This window comes from Aspergillus foveolatus (genome assembly GCF_047715535.1).
Source record: "Aspergillus foveolatus strain CBS 279.81 unplaced genomic scaffold BDW70scaffold_13, whole genome shotgun sequence".
Classification (NCBI taxonomy): Eukaryota; Fungi; Ascomycota; class Eurotiomycetes; order Eurotiales; family Aspergillaceae; genus Aspergillus; species Aspergillus foveolatus.
The window spans coordinates 235,360-257,497 of NW_027396077.1; the positions used below are offsets into that span (position 1 = coordinate 235,360).

Sequence of the window (22,138 nt, forward strand, 5' to 3'; positions counted from 1 at the left end):
AAAGCTTCGACGCCGAAAGCTCACCGTACCTCACTAGTTCTCAATTCTCCTTACATCACTGCTATTCGAGATTTGAGAAGATGGCCTGTTGACCCATCATGCGTAGCTCCGGATGAGCTTGAGTTGATAGGGGAGGGCTACGTCTTCAACCCCGTTATTCTTAAGACGGAGAATAGTTGATGACTGCGATTCATTAGTTTAGGATGTTAGGTGTATTATGGTTTTCTATCATATATAATAGGCACAAAGAGATATGTAGGACTTATGACGGAAACAACGGCGGCCTATTTCAGCATCGTCGTTTTGCTACTCTAACATGGTTAATGCTTGGGTCATACTAAAATACATAATGAAAATAGCGTCCTCAACACCATATGACGAATGCTTCCTAACGTAACTATCCGACGTCAAGCCAAATGGATAATAAATCAGAAGCGGAACGTAGGGTGCTCATTTTCATACTCGTGCAGTGCTCATTGGGTATCGTGACACATAAGATCAGGAAGAAGTAGTTAGGTTGGTGGACTGGTATTTGCCCGGACCGTCCCGCTCAAAGGTGATGTGGGTCGTAAATTATGTATAGATAGTGAATCTATTGGATGGACGTAAAAGACGGAATACCGGACGTGAAGGGTCTGTGCTGAAAATATCAAGTTCGTCTCGACCGTCGCTCCATGTACCGTGGACGCCGCCCATGCTCATCAGCGGAATCGTCAGTGCGCGTTGGATGTCTGGTTCGAGTTGCAAAGGTTGCCAACTCCTCGGCCGCCGATTCAGTGGGCTTGCTATGAGGTTCTTTTACAGCAAGAGTGACATTATCGTAAGTCGCAAGGCGTGACGTGGCGCGGACAGTCGTGCTTGCAGAAGCAGGTGCTGTTGGTACTGTTGGGGGTGCCGTAATTTGAGTCTCCGGTTTGTTGGAGGTTGTTGAGGTTTGGATTTGCTGTGATACATCCGACTTCTTGAGCGAGGAGCCCAACCCGGCGCTGGCACCCTTCATCCAACCGAAGATGCCAAGTGAGCCGCGGCGTTTGTGATGGTCTTTGCCACCATTGGAGGTTGATGGTCTGGTTGTTGAAGAGGACGGCGAGTTGAGGTTTGCTTCTGTAAAGGAACGGGACATGCCGTCTTCGACATATGTTGGGCCGCAAGAAGCAGAAAATTCGCTTGCTTGTACGACTCCAGACAGTGGGCGGTGAGTTCTGGATGGTGGGTTCCGCGTCTTGCGGATGACCGGGGATGGGGCGCCGTCGTCTTTGTCGGCAGGGTCTGGAATGGGGGAGGGCTGGAGTCTCCGAGCATTGGCGGAGCGGCTGAAGAAAGGTGGAAGGAGGCTGATTCTGCGGCGTGTCTCGGGCTCAGGCTCCGCTGTTAAGGGCGGTGCGTCACCGTCTTTAAGAGCGCGCGGGTTAATAGTTTGGATGATGGGTAGTGTGGGCTCACGAACTGCAGAGTCGATGCTGTGCCGACGACCTAGGAATGAAGACTGGCTCGGCGCATGTGCACCTACGACTCGGGAGTCCACCGGGACAAGATCTGTGCCGGGGCGGGCTGCCTCGATCCAGTCCTCGGCGGTCATGGATAGCGGCGAAGAGCCTAGACTCGTTAATTCGTCGCGGGTGGTTGGCCTAGATGAACAGTAGTAGTCTTTGTTCATTCGGGCGAGGACCCTTTCAAAATCTCCGGCGAAGATTCCATGATTGGCGGAAGGATCGTGACGGGGCTGCTGGATGCTATTCAGTGGGAAGATTGCAGGGTCTTCGTCCCTGTCGTCCAGACTAGCCCGTGGGAATGTGACCTTGCTTACGTTCGAGTCCATGCTTTCTCTGGGTTCCATGGTAATTGAGCCTCGCCTCGCTGTAAGCTCATCGGCAGACCGTGTTCGGATCAGGCATCGTCGCAGGTCGGACTGGCTCTTGTCAGCGATGGTGCTGTTGGATGAGCCATTGGCCCAGGCTGGATAGGCTGTAGTCATTGTGTCTGGTGTTGGGGGAAGCCGTGCGCTTCCAAAAATGCTTTCCAACTTAGACTTGCGGCTGGAGCTACTCGGGCTTGACGTCTGGGACTCTTTAAAGACGTCCCTTCGCCGCGTAGTACCGCCTTTAGAGGTATCATCCATCTCTCCGGGAACCCACTGGTCTACACGGACCGTGTCAGCATCGGACATGCGGAGGGTGACGGACGAGAGGTTCGTGGCCTGAGTGCTTGTTTCCTTTCGCCGTACCGGAATATCGATCTGGTCAAACCCGTTTCCCGAGACCAAAGTATCGTCAATATTCAGTTCGCTACACTCGCTTAGAGCACTTAGTCTTGGTGACTCTGGCTCAGCTGTCTCAGCCATGGAGTTCATGCTCTCGGATTTTGTGATTGGTGTCGGTGCAGAGATAGGGGTATCATCCGTCCCCACATAAAGACTTCGAAGCGCCGCCGTGCTCTTGTTATCTTCGAACAGGAAGGACGGCGCTCGCTGAAGACTACGGGAACCGGATGAGACTCGGCGACGTTCTGTATGCCTAGTACCGCGCCTTGAGGATGTTCTCTCTGGGATATCGGGCGTGGACGTATTCCTGGGCGTAGCAACTCCGGATTCAAGGTAGGGATGGTGCGCCGTCGACGACAGAGGATTCTCCTTTTCCAGTTCCTCCACCCTAGCCTCTAGTTGACAGATAAGTTCCACGGCTTCGGTAACGGCTTGGTCCCGTTTGTCAATTTCTTGACGCAGCTGCTCGTTGGACTCTCGTAGTCTTTGGTTGTCCTCCTCAGCGGCCCTAAGCTCTTGCACCTCATCCTCCAAGCCACGCATACGTTCGAGCTCATCCTCTAGTTCTTGCATCCGTTCCAGCTTCTTCTCCAATACTGATAGCTGCTGCACACGGTGAAAGATCTCCAGCTTGAGGTCGAAGTTTTGTTTGCTGATTTTCGAGATATACTATACTCGTTCAGCCAGGCATACAAAAAGTACGGCACCACAACACCAACCTGATCCGTTTCCCGGACTCCCATTTCCGGCGGACGCCTCACACTGCCATTCGATGACAGCTTTGTGGTTTGCTGTTTTTCGGAGCCCGGTTCATCCTGGGAATTAGTGAGGGACTGGCTTTGACACCACTCCGGCGTACGTTGTGGACTCCCCTCCAACTCCTCTAGCCCACCAGTCCGGGCACCTCGTGACGCACGTTGCTCCTTCAGCAAGTCTTGTAGTAGGGCGGAAGATGGGTTCACTATTGCCGAGGAGTTGGGATCGGGAGTGTCTGTACAGATATTAAGAATCAGCACACCCGCCTCTTTGTATTCTTCATCTTTGTTTGAGAAAGAAGCGCAGGCGCATCACGTACGGGATCTTGATCTTTGAGGTGTTCGCGGGGTCTTGACCATGGGGGTTGCATCCTGTAACCACGACATGTCTAAAGATGAATCAATAGCAAGTCCTATGTGACGCACAGAGTAGGTATAAGTTCGCACCATTGCCCATCCGTATTGGAGTCTCCATATTGATTCTGCCCTTGATTCGCGCAAGCGCAGGAGGTTTCAAGGTTTCAGATTGCTCTGCAGGTAGGGTAATTAGGTTAGATCAATCTATTTTTTCGCTAGGGGTGATGTTCACAGGATGAAACAAACTTTTTGGCTTAGGACTGTGCGGTTGGCTCCCATTCTCGCTCGTCGCGGCCGGCAAGGGATATAAGCAGTGTCGTAAGGAAGACGGGGTGGTGGTGGTGGTTGTGTGTCCTGAGCTGAAGCTCCGGCGCTGTGGATTGCCCTCCATCCTGTGACACTGTTTGGTATCACTTGCAAGGGCACAGTGTTGCCGATTGAGTGCAGCTGGATGGAGAGGATGTATCCACCAGCTGCAAGTCTCATAAGTAGGAATTGGAAAGGCCAGGCGATGGGATGGTGCAAGGGCAAAAGACCATGCCCCGTCCCGTTGACAAAAAAAAAAGCTATGACGCGAGGGGTTTGCTAACCCAGATCTCAAAGATGGGGCGCGCGTTTGTTTGACTGCTATTTGTGTGTGGCGGGGAATGGTTGAAGGGACTGCTGAAGGGAGAAACCAGCCTCAAAACAGAGGGAGTGGCCGGGGAGCGCCCTGAAATGAGGAGAGACGAGGAAAGATGCGATAAGAAGCGCAAGTTCGATATTAATTGTGATTCGTGACCAGTCAACATGGATCCTGGTGGGCGGCCAAGGGGGAAGACATCACAGGCTTAATCCCCACACTGCACGAGGAGCTCACCCTGCCATTGATGTTTACCAAAAGTCCCTGAATGTCAATCACAAACAGTGTTGCCATGTCATTAATGCGAGGGGTGCCATGAATGCAGACTGTTGCAGTTCTGTTGCGTCATGGTCAACGAGACATTCCAGCCTCCATTCACACTTTCAGCGCGCAGCATTAGTGTTGAGCGTAAAGGATCCAGACCAACTTGGAGGGGAGGTGATGCGCAAGACCGCCAGTGCCGTCGTTCCAGGGGCTTTTTGTCGACCAACAAGCGCGCAAGCTGCCGAAGGCTAAAGGCCACTAAGGTCAGGTACTCTCCGCCGTCTCCTCCTGAGAGTCTTAGGCCTTCTTAGCTGAACATCGTATAAAAAGCATAGTCCCGTAGGTTCCGCACAGGAGATTCCTCATTTGCCAATACGATTGGTCAGATTCTTCCAGAATCAGCCCAATCAGACGCACCGTGGGCATTCTTGGACGGTTTCATGAGTATCTCCCTTGCCAACGGGAGCTGCAGATAGAGACGATCCCAGCAGGTCCCCTGCCACACTATAAATGATCTCCCTTTACCTTGGTACCCTCGTTCAGCGTCGTTGACTGTGCAGTGCGGTGGTTGGAGTTCAGAGCCCCTTTAGCCGTGACTTTTTTCTGCCAATATCTCAGATCAGCCCCGCACTACTGGCACCCACGGTTCGGTGCGGGAAGCTCTCAGGGTTCAGACTCGCTAGATCGAAATGCATGAAGGCCAGTACTTGTATGGAGATTTCAGCCATTTTTCAGGTTTCAATTCATGTCCAGTGCCAATGGAGTTCGTTTCATACGCTGTTAATAAAGAAATAGGTAATATACTAGCCTTCGATCTTGTACTATACGGGAAAGCTTTCAGCCTTTTTGCAAGCTGTGTGGAGAAACTCCATTCTGCCTTATCCCTCTACGAATACAACTATCCAGTCCGTACCCGTCCGTGGTCAAGACAGTTCAGGTGGGAGATTTTTTTTTTCTTTTTACAGTTTCTTTGTTCTTAACTACCTGGCACTGCGACGATGCGAATGAAAATTGTTTGCTCTCTTATTCTTTATTGCTTCCTGATTGGGTCGGTTCCAGCATCCCGTATCATAGTCATAGCGTATTCGTCATAGCGTATTGTCGTTGTTTCCAACCCGCTCCAAAATTGAGATAGGAGCCAGAGCTGGTCCGGAATGGCAATCTGAGTTTTTAGGCAGCTATCGTCCATATTCTGACCCAGGGATCATGGCACGTTCGACAAGCGATAGCCAAATATGGCATCCATATGGTTTTAGGGCAGATATTCGCCAAGGGTTCACCAAAACCGCTCCAACACCGATAGTATAGGAGATTTCGCTTTCTGATGTAAGCGCCACTCAAAATGGAACGAGCACAGCTCATTCCTCATGTCTCACTCATCAACAGACTTGCTCCTCATCTCTTTTTGGCCTCTCCAGCCCAGATGCGCGTCTCTCTGGCACCGTCATGCGCGACGCGGAACACTATTTTATGAGTAGATATCCAGCTTTCAATGGAGTGCCACTTACACTGTCTCTCAGTCTCATCAAGACCTTGCAAGAACTCCACCCCGTCTCCAAGAGCGCCCTTGGGGTTATGCGCGTGGTCGGCGATCTCAGCAGCACGCTTCTTGAAAGTCTAATCAGTGCGGGTTAGCAAAGACGATTCCAATTATGTCAGCAATGTGGGTGTTGTTACATTGCTCAGAATATCAACCATCTCTTCCTCCTCAAAAAGCTCCAGGACTCTTTCACTCAGCCGGTAATAGTTCGGCGCTAGCGAGCGCAGGTCGACAGTCCGAGGGTCCGCCTTTAACGCATTCATCACGCGCTCCGAGAGCGCAGACGGTATGTCAAGAGTAACTAGTCGAGAAGTCCCTAGTCGTGCTCTTCCTGAAAATCAGACATGCAAGTCGCGACAAGTCAAGTCACTAGCTGAGGTGTAAGAGAAGCAATTACCCGATAGAAAGCATTTCGCCCAGCCATAGTGGGAGATCAATCCGGGATCCCGCTTTTATCTGCTCAGTTGCATCAGTCGTGAATGTCCTTTCCCACCCATAGAGGGAAAACTCACACTCTCCCCTGGATTGCCTTCTAGAATGCCAAGCCCGGGGACATCCAGTTCAAATGTGCATGGCAATTTCTGTGAAAAAGCGAGGTTCAGCCTTCGTTATTGAAAACTTAAGAAATGATAAAGTCTCAGCCGTACCTGAGCATCTGTTAGAATTGAATCGATGTCATAATAAGACATGTTGGTCTGTTAGCATGTCAAAAGATGCAATTCAATTTCGAGATTGACCATGTCCCAGAGAAGCAACCAGAGATCCGCGTCACGCTACGCGGTATCACGTGGCTTGAATCGGCAAGCTCCCGCCAATCATATTACTTGCTTATTTCGCATTCAAAGAGTATGGAGCATATTACCAAACTGCAAGTGCTTGACGATAAACTATCGGGAAAGAACTGCTAAGCCAAAAAAGCTCATGACTACCAAATTAGTCTTTGACAGTCATATTTCTAGGTGACATGAACCATAGAAATAAGATAAGTACTTTTTCTTGCATATACTATAAAAAAGGAGGTATCAACGAAGTACTGCTTCTGTTGGTTAGGAGACCTGTGAACGAAAACAGTATTTGCCCAATTCGAAGGCCCTCAAGACAAATGTCTAAACCGGCAACTTGCGGACACTTGCATCAAAAGCCATTTAAGTGGTATTCGTGACTGTCATTCTCCCGGCCTGTCACCTTTGGCTCTCTGGCCCGGGAAAGGAAAAGGGCTGCCGTTACAGTAAGCATGTTCCCGTCCCGCATACCAAATGCAGTTCAGAAGACAAAATTTACTGTAAGTTGAGCAAAACGTGGGTGCACAGCGCGTGGGACTGAACCCTGAATATGAGTATGGTTCACATTGATGATCCGTTCTGCTAGGTCCCGACTGCACATTCTGCTAGTCGTATTCATCACAAATTCAGCCTTAAGAGCCCCGGAAAGAGACATGAAGCCGCTTAGTCAAATATGTGGCGATGGGGACCGAGACAAAAGCTAGGATCAGCGCGGAAGATGCATGTTAGATGACTGGGTAACGGCACTAGCGTTGGTTCAGTGTCCTATTTATGCCGTGCTACCTCTAGAAGGACACTCTTCATAATCTGGCATCAACGAGAATACTAACCGCAGGGTAGGTACAGAGCGGTATCTCATGATACGGAGTAGGGTAATCTGGCCTCTTGATGCGAGGATTCAGCTGAAAGCAAGTCGGGTTGACCGCGGGATCACCGCACAACTACCGATTGCGGTAATGTGATTGTATTTCCGACTATGGAAACTCGAATGGAAGTCGTCTATCTCGGTGCCTGAACGTCTGGAGGCGATCCGGTCCACAACGGTCGTCTCGAGAAGTGCAAATTCTATGACGTCGACGGTATTCCGCGCCGGATCAAGAATTTAACCGAGTTCAGCAGATTGTTGCGACGTGGCGGCAGTCGCAGTAAGCTCTTGGACTCTTAAGAAAGAAAAATTAATCTCGGCAGTTGTTCTCGCACGGTCAGGGCTCCTGAATATGATCGTCGCAGGTTCGTGTCTGGAACTTTTGGGCGTGGATCTCAGACCCAAACATATCCCATTCTCCACTCGAGGGGTCGCTGGATGCCATTGTCAGGTTCACATGAATTAACGTTAATGCAGTGTACGAAGTAGTAGTAATCAGTGCAGACCGAATGCATTTCTCGAGTCCCTGCTAAGCCCCTCCTGAGCAGTAAAGCGTATCAGTAATCAATCAGAGGGAAGCAAGACACAACATCAGGATGCATTCGGCGCCCATTCCGGAGTTGGGCTTATTTTGCCCCTCAGTGGTATCCAAAATTAGCAGTCGTTGCTTCCCGCAAGAGTCAGGACTCTGGAACTCTGGCCAGATCTGACCGGCAACGGTCTTCCATGGTCCACGGGTCGACTCCTCTTCCAGGTTTCTGGCCTTTTTCTTCGAGGGCCGTCATTATCCTTTAGAGCAATAATGATGATAATAATGGACCTTTTATTGTAGACGTTTTATCTCGCTTCATCCGGGCGTCCATTCCTTTTTTCTTCGTCTTTCGTTTCGCAAAATCATTCAACGCTTTCTCATCCCTCACTTTGCATAATCCCTTATGATCCCTTGAACTTCCGTTGACCGTTGGGCGCCTTATCTGTGAGCCTAGCGGGCTTTGGCCATCGTCATTTAAGGATTACTTTGCTTAGACCGCCAGGACCGCGGTCACACGACAACAAATCAGAACCATTTTGAATGGCCATTGCTTGTGCATCTGTGTGCCCAACATCGTTCAAAGATGGCGTACAACGCTGTCGCGCAAGGCGAGCATGAGCTGCCATCGGATTCTGACGACTCTAGGGGACCGTCGCCGCAGCCCCATGCTCCGTTCGAGCAACTCCCTTTGGATGCGGACCACATCGGGGCTGGGAAACATCTGCAACGTGCAGAAACGGACCAGAAAAACGGTTTTCGGAGCCTGGGCTCCTTGGTTCGATCGCTGACAACGACCAGTTACGACATGGTAGAGGAAGACGACTACGAGGTATTAGCCGATCATCCAAGTCCAACGGGGCCGGATTCCAATAGTCGCAGTAGTCTACCCCCGACCGATCACCACGCGGAGACTCTACAAACACCAACCACCGAACGGTCTGTTCCTCTCAATCATCCGACCCCTGGGCTTCAATCCTTGCAAGGAGCCTACGTCCATAATGTTGAAAGGCTGGAGAATGCTGCTGAACGCTTAAGTTTGAGCTCCGCAGATATTGGGAGCGAGATTCGCAAGATGGAAAAAAGACGGTCAAGCGCGGGCTCGGCCTCTGCTTCTAACTATGTTCCTCAGGACGCAATCTCTCATCGCGACTCCATTCAGTCGGGGACTCGCCTGGCTCAAGTCTCAGAACAACCTGCGCTAGAAGAATATCCCGAGGCTACAGCGACTCTACCTCTCGCTCATGCTTACCTTCCTCCGCTTCCCGACGCCGTTCCTTTGTCCACGGTCGATTTCAACCAGTACGCGCACGACCCATACAATGCAGAGATGAAAGCGGTCGAGATGGAGCGACCGTCGTCGGCTGCGTCCGGTGACACATACCAGCAGGCTAGAGTCCTGTTCAATGACTTTGACGGCGTCCATTACGTTCCGATGGATAAGGGGCTGGATCCTGCACGACGGGTGTCGCTGACAAGGCCTCCACTCGCCAGCCGACCCCAGCCATACAAACAGCCGCAGGAGGGCGAGAATATGGTGTACTATCCCGCCCCTGTTCCTATGACGATCAATCTGCCGCCGAAGCTTTCCCAGCGACCCGATCAAGCGCAGCGAGAAAAGCGCCGCACGCAGCTCCTGGATGCGGTTTCGCCTGACAAAAGGAAATCCGCACCCTGGCTGGCGGATCAGAACCAAACCACCAGCGACGATCGGAGACGGACGAGACCGCCATCAGAAGTACCGCCACACCTTCGTGCCAGTGTCTTCTTCGAGCAGCCAAGCGCATCGCTTGACATAGATCCCGCGCAGACTTCAGCAGTTGCGACGCTGGACAGTATACTTGATGCCTCCACTACAGCCCCTGTCACTGCTTTCACAGACCATCCATTCGCCGGTCCAGTGGGTCCAGAGGTGTATAGCAGCTCGAAACATGGGAAGCTCTCAAAAGACATGTCTGGGCAACGGAAAAAGCTGCGACCAAAAAGCGCCCTTAACCTGGGACATCAACCCTCGGTACAGGAGCTCCGGTCCAGTTCTTTCTCGACGCACAGCTTACACCCTAACACGGAGGTATCTGCCGCGGAAGCGCTCGGTACAACCCATTTACGCAGAGGTGACAGTGAGTCCAGTTCTGAAAGTGAAGGTGATTCGGAGGAAGGCTCGGAGAGCAGCGAAGAAGGCAGCGAGGGCACCGACGATGAAGAGTTCCATTACACCGGGCCGCCAGCTACGTTACTTGCAGAACTGGAACAAAGGAAGCATGACCTCAAACAGAGGCGCCGAACGGCAGCTAATGCTGGCGGCATGCATTCAACTCTTCTTCAGCTTGAGGCGGTAGCAGCTAAACAGAGCGAACACCGACGGCAGAAGCCTGTTGCCCTCGCTTGGGAACCTCCTGATGCTCATCCTAACGTTGAAGAAGATGATGAAGACGTTCCTCTTGGCATGCTTTTCCCGGAAAAGGCGCAAGCTACTGACGAGGTACGGCCCCTGGGTCTCATGGAGAAGAGGGAGATGGAAGAGAGTGAGCCGCTTAGCAGGCGGCGCGCGCGATTACGGGGCGAGCCACTACCTCCGCCTATTGACCAGCGTCCTATGACTATGTACTCGCAAGGGAATCCCGCCGCGCTCGCTCCGGATCATGATGATGACAGTGGAGATGAAGGGGAAACCCTTGGTCAACGCGCTAGGCGGCTAAAGGGCCATGAGCGTAATATATCCAAGGCCGATACAGATTTTACTACTGAGATTTTAGCAGAGTTTGATCATCTGAAGGAAGATGAAAACAAGGATACCAAGGATGAACCATCCCAGGAAGACGAAACCCTAGCACAGAGACGTGCTCGTCTTAAGAAAGAAGCTGCTGAAAAGCGAAATTCAGGTCTCAAAATTCCTCGTTACAGAAGGAGTATGGCAGATATTCTCCATGCGCCGCGCCCATCCACTGCCGGTCAACCGTCCTTGATGCAGGAAGCTCCTGGTCCTCATGGCGCCATTCAGCAGCGCTCTCTCGATCATCGAATGTCCATGCAGCAATTACCAGTCACTAATGGGCCGCCCATGACACCAGGCGGTTTCTCACAGTATCAGGCGCCAAGTATGACTGGTCCCCATGGCCATCCGATAGTTCACCCTAATACATTCTACATGGACGCAATCCTGGGCAACGGAAACCTAAGTTACGCAACGCCACCGAACCTACGCCAATCCACAATGCGGCAGGCGATTGATCCTGGGCAGAGAGCCGTCATTGACCGCTGGAGGCAGAGCATTGTTTAGTCACATTCCTTTCCGTTTTTATTTTACGTCCTATTGACAACACTGTTTGGGTGTTTCGGGGTTCCATTAGCGTGTATTGGTTGGAAGCATTATGCATTGACGGTTCGGCCTGGAATACTGTAAAATAGCAATAACTGAATTTCTGTACATTATAGTTCAGACAAGTAATGACGGTCCATCTACTGAAACTCGTAACTATTTGAAGCTCAATATTTATTCCCAAGCTCCTAAAGTCCACCAGGACAGCCTACGTATAACATGAGAAAGGAAACTACTCCAAATGTAACTGATTGCTCAAAACACGCTCTTTTTGCATGCCCCAATAATAAAAAGCTTAAAGCGGTCGAGGTGTCAACGTAGATTTGAAATAGCGTTAGCCGTTTTCAGCTGTCATTGAGAATTACTCCATAGTAGAGGGTCCCCTAGATTCCTAGTGCCTCAGAGCATCCGCTTAGAATTTGACATTTCCGGCATTATTGCTTAGTTATCGTAACTCGCTTTTCTCCAAAACATTCTTATATTGTTAGAAGGTCACGTCCTTTTGTTATAGATTTTCATATATAACCTTAGTTCCTAATTTTAGTCACCGTCGATACGGCGCGTGGTTTCGACTGGTTGCATTGGCATTGTGCCCCACGCACGTCTTCTTGATTGAGAATTCTCCGCAGATCTTGGAGCAGACTGAACACGAGCATATAGCAAAATGGAAACTGCATCTGCTGAGTCCTGAGCGAATCAAGCCAGACGGAGACTGCTGCGAGCCAGCGAAAACCCCGAAGCGCAGTTCGCCATGCTCTCGTACTGGCGCCGCCGATCGTCGAATGCCTCGCCTGTTCCTCCCACCTCACAGCCCACCCCGAAAGCACCCCCCCTGCTACCGCTGATTCCTGATTCGACGTCTTTGACTACGACTTTTGACGAGAAGTTCATCGCAGGAGAGGGAGCACCGAACGGATACTTCTCGAAATCTGATGGAGGAACTTCAACGGTTTCTGGTCCCACTGTCGATGCCCCGACGCCTTCAACCTCAAGTGGCACGCCTGGAGTTGCGCCATCTTTCTCGGACAACCATACACGACCGCGGTCGAGCCCGGAAGAGCGCAATACAGAGCCATTTCTGACTGCTCAGACTAATCATTCACAACCATCGCTACAACCTGCAACATCAGACCGGACCCACGAAAACGAATCTAAGCCTAGTTCACCCTTGCCGGCCTCTGAAAAAGCTCGTTTGACTGCCACGGCCGTAGACGGCCAGTCGAAGCGTTCGACCTCACCCGCCATGGCACCAACCAGCCATCGCCGCTTTCGAACTTCCCCGGACGTGTCCCCAGGAGATAAGCACTCGGCATCGCAGAAAGAATATCGGTTTGAGGGGCCTACTAGTCGCCGGCAAAATGATCGGGATGCGCAGCCAGTGGAATCTGTTCCGCAAAAAGGGTCGGGCAAAACTATGCTTCAACTACTGAATCCGCTGTCACTTTTGGCCAAACGACGCTCGCACCAGGTCGCGGGATTGCGTGCAGACGATGTGAATAGAGGCTCCAGAACCATCATTCCAATTCCAGATGATTATGACCCGCGCATACGAGGGAAAATCGTCCATGACTTTAGTGCGCCGCGCCCTCGGCGACAATTATCTGCTGCTCCTGGCCATCGACAAGAACAAGCTGGTCAACCGGGTGCATCTCCCGCGGCTCAGCCTGAACATGCTGCTGACGAGAGGAGCTCCTATTCACCTCTTCCGGAGCAGTTGAAGAGGCACAGTGATTATTCACCGGTATTCAGAGAGCACTTTGAGGATGACAAAAGGGTTCTCCAGGTCGAAAACAAAGCCTACCTGCAATCATCCCTACTAACAGATTCCTCGAACCGGGATCACGACCCGCATACGATACCGGTGTTCGCAAGAAAATTGCCCTCTTCTATCACGGATAGCGGGAAACCATCAGAAGGACCACCACCTTCCGAGGGGCTAGAATCGAGTCATGAAGCGAAGTTGGCGGGTGGTGACACTACGAAAAGTGTAGGAGACTCTGATACCTTTGAGATGGAACTCCCGCAGCAGCCCTCTGGGCTGCCAAAACATTTCAAAAGCAATGCTTCCCGGTTCAGTTTCGACATGAATGGCGTCGGCTCCTCGACACAGGAGAAACTTTTAGAGGAGAAGCATAAAGAAAAGGAAGCCGCGCGAAAAGCTGAAGCGCGCCTGAATGGTGAATATAGTGACCTTGAGGATGATTATGATAATGACATGTTCGATGGCATTGATGGCCTGGAGGAAGAGATTCCTGGCGTCAATGTAGATGCCGATGAAGGTGACGAATTTAAGAACTTTTCGGGCCCGGGCAATATATGGAATAAGTCGTGGCTCGCCCCTAATTTGTCCCCAGTCGTCGCTAGCCCTGTCCAGCCAAACACATCAACTATTGAAGGTAATCAGCCTGCCGCTTCCAAGCAGGAAGAATCCAACCCTGATTCTACGGGGCCTCTTTCACCAGATGCATCTGTGGCGGCCGATAATACCACAGACTCTTCAAAGACCTTCCTGCGAGATTCCAGGAACCTGTCAAATATTCCATTACAAACAATCCCGGATGAGGATGATCTCTACTATGACGATGGGGAATTTGGTGAACTAGACACCAAAGCTACGGAGGAGCAATTTGATGAGTCCATTTTCGATGACCCAACAAGCCATCTTTATGAGCGGAAACAGCCCACGGCCTCGGTTCAACCTCAAGAAAAGCCCGGCATTGCGGGTTCTGTTCCGTTGCAAACGATCCTGGATGAAGACGATCTGTACTTTGATGATGGGGAATTCGGTGAGCTGGACACCAAAGACGCTGGGGAGCAGTTCGACGAGTCTATATTTGATGACCCGACAAGCCATCTGTATGAGCGCAAACAATCTTCAGCCCCAGTTCAGCTTCGAAGTGATGTATCTGGCATAGAGGCAGACTCAAGTGGTGGCCTGGGACATGTCCCAAGCTCAGCTAGTGAACATCACCAAGGATTCGCTCCAAGAAGATACGGCAGCGTTGCCGGAAACATGCCCAACCCTGGGCTTGTTAATTCTCACAGCGGAATACTGTCGGAGCACAATTTGGAAGCTTTCCATAACGCTCTGGCAGACGCAGCAAACCAGTGTGCCGCAAATGACCGTCTCGGACATACCACAAGCGTCAGCGAACGGTCCATGGCCCAAGAGAGTGCTCACACTGCGGACTCACAACCAGGGCTTGTATCAGACGAAAGCCGCATTAGCCAAGCAATGGAAGCAGTAGGGTTTGAAGAGGTATTGGACGACTTTGACTACGATGATAATGATGACTTACTCTACGATGATCCGATAATCGCTGCTGCCAACGCCGAAGCCCTGGAAAATGATGATGAGGGGTTCTACGGACATGAGTTTGGTTTTTACGCGCAGGCATACGGCGCTAACTCTGAGCTCACCAATGGGGGCTATTTTGGGCCTCGAGGCGCTGAAGGCATCTCTCGCTCCCACAGTGGCCGTGGGAAGTTTCGAGAACCTAGTCTGACACCCATCACGGAGCGTAGCGAATGGAGCACACGCAATTCAATTATTTCAGTTACTGCTCATGGAGTCGCCCATTCCAACCAATCCGTGTCAAGTCCTGGCCTTGCCCAGCTCGTTGACCTCAATACCATCGATGACGAGATGTCGTTGAGCGCACTCATGAAGCTTCGACGTGACGCCTGGGGTGGAAGCAATGGCAGTCTCCGCAGCAGCAGTAGCAGCCCTCCTCCCCAGCAATATCCGGCGTCAAATAGAGGCAGTTTTGCTTTGTCTGACGTGAGCCCATCCGTTCACACCGTTCCCCCAGACTTTCTAGGAGTACCGCTTGCGATGGATTCTCCGATTCGAGAATACGACAAAGGTGCATGGGCATCCTTCTCCCAGCAATGCACCGAACGGACTATTACCGGGGACGGAGACTCACAGAACTAGTCTCTGATCCTCGTATAATGATTAACATCTTGCGATATATATCCACATTGTTCGGCATACTTTTATTTTGACAATTAGCGCTTTGTATTATGACGCAATGACTTGAGATTTGGGCTGATTGGGATCTGTTGGCATTCTGGATTGTACAATCTACCTTACTATTTGCAATATAGCTGCATAATCGTTAACTTATATTCACCACCGCTACTACCTGCCCAAGTGAACAACGTCCGATACTCTACCGGATATACATATACAAGAGACCGCCTGCGGTATCCGCAAAGACCCGCGAAGTGCTTCCGCTGAAGCTCCACGACCTCGGGAGGTCGGATGCTGAGTCATCCTCCCAGTGTGCGCCACAACTGTCTACTGTAACAACCTGGATCTCCCCCATTTGCTTCTGCTTTCGTTCTCTTTGCTTTACGGTCTCCCTCTCCTCCATTCTCCGCTCCATCCGCTTGACGCCAGTAAAGTTGTTGTTAGGGAGTGTTTTGCTCTCTATGAGTCCCGTCTCTACACTAGACCTGTTCTAGCTGGTCGAGAACCTGTTAGTTTTTCCACCTTTCCATTCGTCCGCCAAATATGCCTCATGCAAAGCTTCCAGCTGACACTAGATTGACATATGACTTCAAGATCTAATTGTTTTTCTAGTCTCTATACTGCACACGTCTCTCTTCCCTACCAGTCGTTGTATCCTACGCGACTCTGGAAACGTCATAGAAGTTCTTATCTCCTCTCCCCGGTTTGCGAGCTCCTCGAGTACCGGAAAAATCTCACAATGTTTCGTTCTACCGCCATGAAGGCGACCGTGCGCGGTGCTGCCTGCTCTTCATGTAGACGGTCAATGTCTCTCGCTTCTACCGTCAGACGTGCCGACTCGAGCTCAAAATTTGGCCTAGCTACCCGACGACCTCTCGCCCTTGTTGGCAAGAGATTCTATGCCTCGTCCGCCGAGGATTCTGGCGTGGTAAGAATGTCCTTTATGAAAATTGTTCCTGATACTCGACTGACTTATTACTTCCTCATTTTTAGGCCGCCAGCGACTCTTTCCTCTCAGGAAACACCGCCAACTATATCGATGAGATGTACGTCGCATGGAGGAAAGACCCTTCTAGCGTCCACATCTCGTGGCAGACATATTTCCGTAACATGGAGGAGGGCAAAATGCCAATTTCCCAGGCCTTCCAGCCCCCTCCTACCCTCGTTCCGACGCCCACTGGGGGCGTCCACCAGGAGATGCCTGGTGCTGGTCTCGGTCTTTCCCAAGGCACTGATGTCACAAAGCACCTGAAGGTCCAACTACTTGTTCGCGCATACCAGGCTCGTGGTCACCACAAGGCTAAGATCGATCCGCTGGGTATCCGTGGTGAAGCTGAGGCCTTTGGTTACAGCAAGCCCAAGGAGCTCGAGCTGGACCATTACGGCTTCACCGAGCGCGATCTAGATGAGGAGTTTGACCTTGGTCCAGGTATTCTTCCCCGTTTCGCTACTGAGGGCCGTAAGAAGATGTCTCTCCGTGAGATCATTGCTGCTTGCGAAAAGATCTACTGTGGTTCGTACGGCGTGGAGTATATTCACATCCCCGACCGTAAGCCTTGCGACTGGATCCGTGATCGTTTCGAGGTCCCGGAGCCCTACAAGTACTCTGTGGATGACAAGCGCCGCATTCTCGACCGTCTCATCTGGAGTTCCAGCTTCGAGGCTTTCCTGGCTACCAAGTTCCCTAACGATAAACGTTTCGGTCTCGAGGGTTGCGAAACTCTTGTGCCTGGTATGAAGGCTTTGATCGACCGCAGTGTCGATTATGGTATCAAGGACATCGTCATCGGTATGCCCCATCGTGGTCGTCTTAATGTCTTGTCCAACGTCGTCCGAAAGCCCAACGAATCCATCTTCAGTGAGTTCGCCGGTTCTGCTGAGCCTTCCGATGAGGGCTCTGGTGATGTCAAGTACCACCTTGGCATGAACTTCGAACGCCCCACCCCCTCTGGTAAGCGTGTGCAGCTCTCTCTTGTTGCCAACCCGTCCCATCTCGAAGCCGAGGACCCCGTCGTCTTGGGTAAGACCCGCGCTATCCAGCACTACAACAACGATGAGAAGAACTTCGATAGCGCCATGGGTGTTTTGCTGCACGGTGATGCTGCGTTTGCTGCTCAGGGTATTGTCTACGAGACCATGGGCTTCCACTCCTTGCCCGCCTACTCTACTGGAGGAACTATCCACATCGTTGTGAACAACCAGATTGGTTTCACCACCGATCCTCGCTTTGCTCGCTCTACTCCTTACTGCTCAGACATCGCGAAGTCGATCGATGCGCCTGTCTTCCACGTCAACGCTGATGACGTTGAGGCTGTTAACTACGTCTGCCAGGTTGCTGCTGACTGGCGCGCCGAGTTCAAGCGTGACGTTGTCATTGATATCGTCTGCTACCGTAAGCAGGGTCACAACGAGACTGACCAGCCCTCTTTCACCCAGCCTCTAATGTACAAGCGCGTTGCTGAGAAGAAGCTTCAGCTCGACATGTACGTTGAGAAGCTCATTTCCGAGGGCACCTTCACCAAGGAGGACATTGACGAGCACAAGAAGTGGGTCTGGGGCATGCTCAATGACAGCTTCGACCGAAGCAAGGACTACCAGCCCACCGGTAAGGAGTGGTTGACCTCCGCCTGGAACGGTTTCAAGACTCCCAAGGAGCTTGCTACTGAGGTTCTGCCGCATCTTCCCACCGCTGTCGAGCCTCCTATTCTGAAAAACGTCGCCGACAAGATCAGTGGTGCTCCTGAAGGCTTTACTCTTCACCGCAACCTCAAGCGTATTCTGGGCAACCGCAAGAAGACCGTTGAGGAAGGTAAAAATATTGATTGGGCTACTGCTGAGGCTCTTGCCTTCGGTTCCCTCGTCAGCGAGGGTTACCACGTCCGTGTGTCCGGTCAGGATGTTGAGCGTGGTACTTTCTCTCAGCGTCATGCTGTTCTCCACGACCAGGAGACTGAGGCGACTTACACTCCTCTTCAGCACATCAGCAAGGACCAGGGTAGCTTTGTTATTTCTAACTCATCTCTGAGTGAATTCGGAGCGTAAGTTTCACTGGAAAATCTCTTTTGCAATTCTCTAACCTGTTTACAGTCTTGGCTTCGAGTATGGTTACTCTTTGACCTCTCCTAACGCCCTTGTTATGTGGGAGGCTCAGTTCGGTGACTTTGCCAACAACGCTCAGTGCATTATCGATCAATTCATTGCCTCTGGAGAATCCAAGTGGCTGCAGCGCTCCGGTTTGGTTCTCTCTCTTCCTCATGGTTACGACGGTCAGGGCCCTGAGCATTCTTCCGGTCGTATGGAGCGTTACCTCCAGCTCTGTAACGAGGAACCCCGTGTCTTCCCCTCCCAGGACAAGCTCGACCGCCAGCACCAGGACTGCAACATGCAGGTTGCTTACATGACCAGCCCTGCGAACCTGTTCCACTTGCTGCGCCGCCAGATCCACCGTCAATTCCGCAAGCGTATGTTGTTCCCGCCCTTAAAATGGACCTGAGCTAATCAATTCTAGCCCTTGTAATCTTCTTCTCCAAGTCTCTCCTTCGTCACCCACTTGCTCGCTCGTCTATTGAGGAGTTCACTGGCGACTCTCACTTCCAATGGATCATTCCCGACCCTGCTCATGGAACCGCCATCGATGAGCCGGAGAAGATTGAGCGTGTCATTCTCTGCTCTGGCCAGGTGTACGCTGCCCTCACCAAGCACCGCGAAGCCAACAACATCCGCAACACTGCCATCACCCGTGTTGAGCAGTTGCATCCCTTCCCTTGGGCTCAGTTGAAGGAGAACCTTGACAGCTACCCCAACGCTCGCAACATTGTGTGGGCTCAGGAAGAGCCCCTGAATGCCGGTTCATGGAGCTACGTCCAGCCTCGCATTGAGACTCTGCTTAACGAGACCGAGCACCACAACCGCCGCCACGTCATGTATGCTGGTCGCCCGCCAAGTGCTTCCGTAGCCACCGGCCTGAAATCCGTTCACGTGAAGGAGGAGCAGGAATTGCTCGAGGAGGCCTTCTCCGTCCACCAGGAGCGTCTGAAGGGCGAGTAGACTAGCACAAGTCAAGCATTTTTTTTTCTTTCCAAGTGATTTATTTCAGAAGGGAGCGGCCTCAGCGTCTACTTCATTTTGGTTTCCACTGTATGACTTATTTCCTATGTACTTTGTCTTCTGTTTGTTTTGCATCTGTCCTGGGTGCGCTGGACATTGGTATTGGGTTTGACCCTGGTATAGATTTCCTGGGCTGGCCTGTATACCTAGAATATGTCTTTCCGCGTATATGTAAAATAAGTACACGTTTGGCATAATACGAGATTTCCTTGTTTTTTCGAGCTTCTCTATCTCTCCATTTTCTCCTAACCACTCAAGATTCCTGAAGCCTTTTTCGCGACGCGTTGTGATGCTGTGACGTCAGTATTATGTGCTTAGTCATTATTCCCGGCTCAGTAAGGCTTGTGCATTCAGGCGCTAATCAGTTGGTGCCTCAGCCCTTACTCAGGCCTTTCTCCGCACTTCGCATCTCCTCGTTTCTGCTTTTGCTTCTAACCTCCCCGTCAGCCTAGAGTTGCGGTTTTTGTCAATGTATTTGCCGTGGATGCTCTAGTCTTGTATTTGGACCATTTTGTTGCCAAATCCTCATTGGAAAACACTGTCGCTCCCCGTCCCCCTTCGACAATGTCTGCCGTCGCTCCGTCGGCCGTCAGCGCCCAAGGTCACAGTGCTCGTCAGTCAGCGCGCCAGACGAGGACAAACCCCTCGCGCACATCTAAAACCCTTGGGCGCTCCTCCTTTGCCTATGGTCACTCGTCAATGGCGGATTCTGTGTCTTCACCTGTTCCGCATGGCTTCTATCCAGCCCTGACCCATTTCACGGACGCCATAACCGCCCTCCCGCGCGAATTTCGGCGGCATAATTCGCTGCTGAAAGAGGTCGATGCTAAGGCTTGGGCTCTTGAGGATAATCTACTGCAGCTGTTGAAGGCTGCATCAGAGTCGCAGCCGACTCCATACCCGCCTAATCCTGCGCCTATCATCGAAGGAGTTGTCCGAGATGATCTCTTGCCTGCTGTAAGTTCAGCAAAGTTAACCAAAAGCCATGCAATTTACTAATTATATGGTTGCTGGTAGGAACCTTCCCGTCCGCCCGAATCTTCGGAGAGCAAGAACCGCCGCGTCCTTTTCGATCGTGTTCGACATACCCTTTCCGACCTTATGATGACGGCTGATGAGAAAAACCATGTGATATCGAATGCAAACGATGAGCTTGACCGCCAACTCATGCGCTTGGACTCCATATTCCCTTTCATTGCCGGCGAAATCAGTGAAGAGGCTCGCCTTGGTAGTCTCACTCACTGGGCTTACTCGAATCGGAATGTTCCCAAGACTGCCACGAACGAGCGACCTCGACGAGAAGCTGCGTCAAACAAGGATCTTGCGCATGCTTTGCACGAAGCAGAGGCCGCATCGCGAAGCGAGGCGAGACGGGAGGCCGTGTTGGCCCGCAGACAACGTCGGGCGCATGCGGATTCGGATCTGGAAGAAGCTCGGGCCGTTGGGTCTCGAAAGGGACAAAATAACAAAAATCGTGCTGTCGGGGGTGATCATGGACACGGGCAAGCTGGCGCGGCTGGTTCGAGCCAGACGAAACGCCGCAAGGTCGAACGGCCTGGTACTGCGGAGGCTGGCGCGACTATGGAACGGTCTGCTAGTGGTGCAGGAGCCTCTGGACGAGCAGTGTCGAAAGATGCTGTTGATGCGACCAAGAAACGCTCACGGGCACCTAATGCCAATGCCGCCACCCGGAAACGGTATGTTTACCTTGGCTATTCCTGGGTAATCTGCTAATATCTGTAGAAACAACACTGGAGTCGCCAGCGCGGACTCACCCGTCATTCCTCCTTCCCCGCTTATTGGGACTGCTCCCGCCGCGAGTATCTCACGCAGTGCGGCCAGCCCAGGGCCTGCGTCTAGACCGCAATCCTCTCGAGCACAGCAGGGTGCAACGCAGGCGAATTCCCGGCAAAGACCCTCGTCTTCTGCGTCCAACCGCGTGCCTAACTCAGGTACGTTTTTCTCTTCACGTTTCTGGGCATCACTAATCATTGTAGGCAAAACTACTGAAAACAAGGCGCAATCAAAAGAGACACCGTCCAGAACAGAATTCGTCCCTGTCTCAGATTTACAGCGGGATATATCTGAAGCCATCGATCCTTTAGATTCCTCAATAACGCACACTCAAAGAGAAGATATCGACAGGAAGCTTACCGAATCAGTCGAACGCACCGAAACACCCGCACCCGTCTCAACCAGTGCACCTAAAGGCCGGTCCTCCAAGAACTCGACTCCTGTACTCGCTTCCGCGGAACCAGTCCAGCAGCGCACGAGACCAACGCGGAGTTCAGACCCCGCGCCGAAACGCTCTCACAAGAAAATCGGCAACAATTCATCCGTTGTGCAACCGCCACCAGTATCGGATCCGGAAGAGTCGCTTCACGAAGGTGATGATGAGGACGAGGAAGGCGAGCCGCGGTACTGCTACTGTAACGAAATTAGCTTCGGCGAGATGGTCGCGTGTGACAACGATGCGTGTCCCCGCGAGTGGTTCCATCTGTCATGTGTTGGGCTCACGAAGCCGCCTGGACGGAATGGTGAGTTCTCCCACTTTTCTTGGATTCAAAAGAGACTTTAGGTTCGCATTCTAACGGTTTACAGTCAAATGGTATTGTAATGAGTGTAAGGACAATATGCGCCGGAGTCGGAATGGGCGGTAGACAAGTGTTTTTCCCATTCTTCTTTTGGCCTGGTCAAAATTCTCGTCCCGTGATATAGGTTATGATAGACCAACGAATACTTGATTTTTGGTGTTGAATTCT

General features: G+C 51.7%; 6 protein-coding genes across 6 annotated transcripts; 4 read left to right on the plus strand and 2 right to left on the minus strand.

Moving 5' to 3' along the window:
- Positions 1-649: 649 nt before the first annotated feature.
- Positions 650-3,490, minus strand: BDW70DRAFT_158236 (uncharacterized protein; the record flags this gene model as incomplete). The annotated part of the gene is made up of 4 exons (XM_073740483.1): positions 650-2,929; positions 2,980-3,251; positions 3,336-3,404; positions 3,463-3,490. The coding sequence occupies 4 exons, from the start codon at positions 3,488-3,490 to the stop codon at positions 650-652; spliced, it is 2,649 nt and encodes an 882-aa protein (XP_073597805.1).
- A 1,723-nt stretch (positions 3,491-5,213) lies between these two features.
- On the minus strand, positions 5,214-6,492 carry psf3 (DNA replication protein PSF3). The gene is made up of 6 exons (XM_073736200.1): positions 6,446-6,492; positions 6,311-6,379; positions 6,196-6,254; positions 5,936-6,125; positions 5,767-5,875; positions 5,214-5,721 (listed from the first exon to the last, which is right to left on the minus strand). The coding sequence occupies exons 1-6, from the start codon at positions 6,485-6,487 to the stop codon at positions 5,654-5,656; spliced, it is 537 nt and encodes a 178-aa protein (XP_073597806.1). The 5' UTR covers positions 6,488-6,492; the 3' UTR covers positions 5,214-5,653.
- Positions 6,493-8,178: 1,686 nt separating this feature from the next.
- On the plus strand, positions 8,179-11,434 carry BDW70DRAFT_132716 (uncharacterized protein). The gene has a single exon (XM_073736201.1). It carries the CDS (start codon positions 8,561-8,563, stop codon positions 11,252-11,254), a length of 2,694 nt encoding a protein of 897 aa, XP_073597807.1. The 5' UTR covers positions 8,179-8,560; the 3' UTR covers positions 11,255-11,434.
- A 502-nt stretch (positions 11,435-11,936) lies between these two features.
- BDW70DRAFT_132717 (uncharacterized protein) lies at positions 11,937-15,573 on the plus strand. The gene has a single exon (XM_073736202.1). It carries the CDS (start codon positions 12,045-12,047, stop codon positions 15,228-15,230), a length of 3,186 nt encoding a protein of 1,061 aa, XP_073597808.1. The 5' UTR covers positions 11,937-12,044; the 3' UTR covers positions 15,231-15,573.
- kgd1 (alpha-ketoglutarate dehydrogenase KGD1) lies at positions 15,574-19,597 on the plus strand. The gene is made up of 5 exons (XM_073736203.1): positions 15,574-15,777; positions 15,864-16,197; positions 16,263-18,307; positions 18,357-18,730; positions 18,778-19,597. Exons 2-5 carry the CDS (start codon positions 16,009-16,011, stop codon positions 19,314-19,316), a joined length of 3,147 nt encoding a protein of 1,048 aa, XP_073597809.1. The 5' UTR covers positions 15,574-15,777; positions 15,864-16,008; the 3' UTR covers positions 19,317-19,597.
- BDW70DRAFT_132724 (putative PHD finger domain protein (Ing1)) lies at positions 19,576-22,117 on the plus strand. Its single transcript, XM_073736204.1, has 5 exons — positions 19,576-20,333; positions 20,394-21,073; positions 21,120-21,328; positions 21,374-21,913; positions 21,978-22,117. The coding sequence occupies exons 1-5, from the start codon at positions 19,941-19,943 to the stop codon at positions 22,034-22,036; spliced, it is 1,881 nt and encodes a 626-aa protein (XP_073597810.1). The 5' UTR covers positions 19,576-19,940; the 3' UTR covers positions 22,037-22,117.
- The last annotated feature ends 21 nt before the right edge of the window (positions 22,118-22,138 follow it).